Source organism: Rhagoletis pomonella, unplaced genomic scaffold (genome assembly GCF_013731165.1).
Source record: "Rhagoletis pomonella isolate Grant_MI unplaced genomic scaffold, Rhpom_1.0 Rhpom_scaffold_12198, whole genome shotgun sequence".
Classification (NCBI taxonomy): domain Eukaryota; kingdom Metazoa; phylum Arthropoda; class Insecta; order Diptera; family Tephritidae; genus Rhagoletis; species Rhagoletis pomonella.
In genome coordinates this window covers 1-4,777 of record NW_023470727.1, presented here as the reverse complement: position 1 = coordinate 4,777, position 4,777 = coordinate 1, and the positions used below count along the sequence as shown (strand labels likewise).

General features: G+C 45.9%; 2 protein-coding genes across 2 annotated transcripts; both read left to right on the top strand.

Moving 5' to 3' along the window:
* Nucleotides 1-23: 23 nt before the first annotated feature.
* On the top strand, nucleotides 24-678 carry LOC118756802 (the record flags this gene model as incomplete). The annotated part of the gene is given in 1 exon segment (XM_036491542.1): nucleotides 24-678. A coding segment is annotated over 1 exon segment (648 nt).
* A 403-nt stretch (nucleotides 679-1,081) lies between these two features.
* Nucleotides 1,082-2,326, top strand: LOC118756803. The gene is made up of 2 exons (XM_036491543.1): nucleotides 1,082-1,420; nucleotides 1,492-2,326. The coding sequence occupies exons 1-2, from the start codon at nucleotides 1,356-1,358 to the stop codon at nucleotides 2,324-2,326; spliced, it is 900 nt and encodes a 299-aa protein (XP_036347436.1). The 5' UTR covers nucleotides 1,082-1,355.
* The last annotated feature ends 2,451 nt before the right edge of the window (nucleotides 2,327-4,777 follow it).

The window sequence follows — 4,777 nt, the reverse complement described above, 5'->3', positions numbered from 1 at the left end:
GGAAACACAAATATCTACGAAAGAATCGAAATGGCTAACCCAAGACAGGACTTGGCGAATACACTCAGCGAAGCCGGGGTGGAATTTCCGCCATCAGCTACAACGCAACAGCTACGCAAGCTACTGCAAAACGTAGTGGGAGCTGGAGCAAATGCCTCGACTTCTGCTCCTGAAAATGCCGCCGATTTAAATGAAATTGCCGATGCTACTAGTACTGCCAATGCCGCTAACGCAGCTTTTACCGCCGACGCCGACAATGTGCCAACCGCCGCTCGCATCGCCGATTCTGCCGATATTACCAATGCCGATGCCGCCTACAATACTGATGCTGCCTACAACGCCGCTGCCGCTTACAATGCCGATGCCGCCTACAACGCCGCTGCCGCTTACAATACCGATGCCGCTAGTATCGCTGATATTCCCGGCCATGCCACTGCCGGTAATACTGCCGCCACCATTGACGCCGTCAATACTGCCGGAGACCTAAATAGGGGTCAAAGGACCGCACCAAGACTTGGTGACCTAGACGAGGAGGTTACAGCCCTCAAGAAGCGTCTTGAGATTTTGACGCTTATGAGGCAAATAGAGGAGCTTGAGTGCCGGGCCCCCCATAAAAAGCAAACGCCGGCTAGACTTTGGGGACATCGAGCATGCTCTGCCCAAATTCAACGGCGATGACGTGTCGTACTCGGTCCTCCACTTCCTGCGTGATTTCGAGGAAATTATGGATTCCTCAGGAGCGGACGACAACTTTAAGCTACTCGCCCTCCGCCGCTCATTAACAGGGACGGCACGAGTGTTCCTCTCGACTACGATCGCCTTAAATTATGAAGCCCTGAGGAAGGCACTGACTGCCGAGTTCGACAAGGTAATCACTCGGCAGGAGATATACAAAATGTTAGCGCAGCGCAAATGGAAAAAGAAGGAAGAGTCGATGCACTGCTATGTGCTACATATGCAAGCTTTGGCAAAGCGTGCCAACATCGCCGAAACAGAACTAATCGATTTTATTATCGACGGCATGGGGAACTCGCTCCCGAACATCCAAATACTAATGACGGCATGCACTCTCGACGAGTTGAAGGCGCTAATAAGTCGCTACCAACATAAGTACTTCGTGACCAACACCACTGGAATTGGTCCCAAGCAGCTTACCACAGCAAACCCGAGGCAGCCGTCAACAACCACAAAGCCGAAAGCGGAATCAATACTGTGCTATAACTGCTCACGGAAAGGGCATATGAAGCCCAATTGCCCATATCCAATACGCCCGGATGGATCTTGCTTCCGCTGCTGGCGCATGGGCCATGACCACCGCTCTTGCCCGAATCCGGCAAAAATCTTAAAACCACGGGATGACGTGGCCTTTGTTACGGATGACGCAGACTATGAGGGAGACGCCATCGGCGCCTTTAACTTTGTAAGTATAGAATTTAAGACGACTAGGGAAACAATATGTGACAAAGTATTTTCTCTCTTTGACACCGGTAGTCCGGTTAGCTTCATAAAGGCGTCACTTGTCCCAAAAGAGTTGGTAGAAGAGCAGGCCATTGGAGCTGTGTCAAAATATAAAGGCATTGGAGGAAATAATTTAATTATAATAAAACAAGTGAAATGTAGAATTCAGTTCTTAAATAAATCAAACGAAGTTGAATTAAATGTTATACCAAATGAGAGTATGATTATACCAATTATTTTGGGACGTGACTTCCTCCGTACATTCAATATTGAATTGCGAAATAGTGTAAGAAGATACACTAAGAGAAACTTATTAGAAATAAGAGATAATGTTAATTGTAATATGCCTAAGATGATTCAATCAGTAACTGGTTCCGACGTACACCCTGCCGTTATGATGCCGAAACAACCTGGCGATGAATTCTACCAAAGTAAAACCAATTCAGTGAATCCCCACGAGCCTAATGACCCCACCGCCGCTGACGTACCCGACATTTTCGCCATCGATGTTTCTCACGACGATAAAGACGTTGACACAGACCTCAAACTGGCCAAAGACCAGCGTGACGAATTAGAACGACTCATTGACGATGCCTATTTTAACCACAACATAAAACCCGAACCGTTCAACTACGAAATGAAGATACATTTAACTACTGACGTGCCTTTTCATTGCGCCCCACGCAGACTCTCCTACGCTGAGCGAAGCCAGGTGCAATCTATCGTAGACGAATTGCGCCAAGAAGGGATAATAAGACCCAGCAACTCTCCGTACGCCTCCGCAATCGTACTGGTAAAAAAAGAAGAACGGCAAAATACGATTGTGTGTAGACTACCGGGCATTAAACAAATTAACCGTGAGGGATAATTACCCTTTACCCTTGATCGACGACTGCATTGAATACTTGGAGAATAAGAAATTCTTCTCGGTGCTTGATCTGAAGAGTGGATTTCACCAGGTGCAGATGGCCCCTGAGTCAATCAAACTTACCGCATTTGTTACCCCCAATGGTCAATACGAGTACCTGAAAATGCCTTTCGGACTGAAAAACTCACCCGCAGTATTCCAACGTTTTATAAATAGTATCTTCCGAGATATGATTGATGATAGAAAGATCATCATTTACATGGATGACATCCTTGTTGCAACCGAGGAATTCGAAGAACACAAAGATTTATTGAAAGCTGTACTAGAACGACTCGCCGGACGGGCTTTGGAACTCAACCTCGCTAAATGTAGGTTCGGGTATGACGAAATCGACTACCTAGGCTATACGGTGAGTCGTACGGGAATACGCCCGAACGGCTCCCACATCAAGAGCATACAAAATTTTCCAATACCCTCTAATCCAAAACAACTGCAGTCATGCATTGGCCTATTCTCATACTTTCGCCGCTTCGTGCCGTCTTTCTCCCAGATCGCCAAACCACTGCAGAACCTACTTAGAAGAAATTCGCAATTTGACTTCGACGAAAAATGCCTTGACGCCTTCCTTGAGCTTAAGTCCAGATTAGTGCAAAGTCCAGTTCTAGCTATATATAGTCCTGGGCGAGAAACGGAACTTCATTGCGATGCTAGTAGCATAGGTTTTGGTTCAGTATTGCTGCAGCGTCAAGATGACAAGAAACTTCACCCCATTTCATACTTTTCAAAAACTGCCTCAAGTGCCGAATCAAAATACCATAGTTTTGAGCTAGAGACCCTATCTATAATATACGCGTTGAGGAGGTTCAGACCCTATTTGGGGGGTATACCCTTCACAATAGTCACAGACTGCAATTCACTGACAATGACTCTTGAGAAAAAACAATTAAATCCTCGAATAGCTAGATGGGCTCTTGAGCTCGAAAATTATAGTTACCAAATAAAGCATAGACGGGGAGTTTCCATGGGCCATGTCGATGCACTAAGTAGGCGACAAATTGCATCAATCATAAACTTAGACGACGTTGAGTTCCAATTACAGGTGGCTCAGGAGCGCGATACAAATATTGAATCATTGCGAAGTCGCTTAGAATACGAAGATTTAAAGGACTACGACTTAGTGGACGGACTTGTGTATAGGAAAAGACCAAATGGCAAGAAAGCACTATACGTACCTTACGAGATGGAGAACAACGTAATACAACTGATACATGAGAAGTTGGGCCATCTATCAGTTGAGAAAACTCTTAACAAATTGTGTATGTACTACTGGTTTCCAAATATGCGAATGAAAATAGAGAAGTTCATCAGAAACTGCCTGAAATGCATCATGTACGCTACTCCTCCGCAAGCTAGGGAGAGAACATTGCATGTCATCCCTAAAACCCCACTGCCGTTCGACACTATCCATATAGACCACTTCGGACCGCTGCCGTCGATCAGGTCCAAACGGAAACACATCCTAGTAGTAGTTGATGCCTTTACAAAATTCGTCAAACTTTACCCAACCAACTCTACCAGTACTCGGGAGGTCATCGCTGCTCTCGAGAAATATTTCAGCTACTATAGCCGACCAAGACGGATCGTGAGTGATAGAGGGACTTGTTTCACCTCTATGGAGTTCAGTGCATTTTTGATGAGGCAAAACGTAAGCCACGTAAAAGTAGCCGTTGCCTCTCCGCAAGCCAACGGACAGGTGGAGAGAGTGAATAGGATATTGAAATCTATGTTAGGGAAGCTGACCGATGAAATAAATCATGACGACTGGGTCAAGAGGCTACTTGAAGTGGAGTATGCCATAAATAACTCAACCCATAGCACTTGCCGAGATACGCCTAGCCGCCTTTTGTTCGGTGTCGAGCAGAGGGGAGTTGTTGTGGACGAGTTCACTGAATTTTTTCAGGATAAAATATGCCCTGACGAAGGACGGGACTTGGAGAAAATACGTAGAGACGCATCCAACTCCATCATAGCTAAGCAGGAGTACGATACTAAGCGATCCCACAAGGGACAAACCGAGACCAAGACGTACAGTGTAGGTGACTACGTCGTCGTAAGGAATGTCGATACAACCGTCGGAAGTAACAAGAAACTCATACCGCAGTATAAGGGCCCCTACGTGATTCACAAAACATTGGGAAATGATAGATATGTCATTAGAGACATAAATAATTGCCAGCTGACCCAACTCCCGTATGACGGAGTGATTGAAGCCCACCGAATAAGGAGATGGCGCCAGCCGCCCGAAGAGTGTACCGACGAACCAGAGCGCGATCCTCTGCAGATCGATTAGTTGCTTTAGGACCTATCTATGATCGAGGTCGATCCCTTATCAGGATTGGCCGAGTTGTAAAGTTGCAAATTGTAAACATAGCATAAGTATATAATATTAGT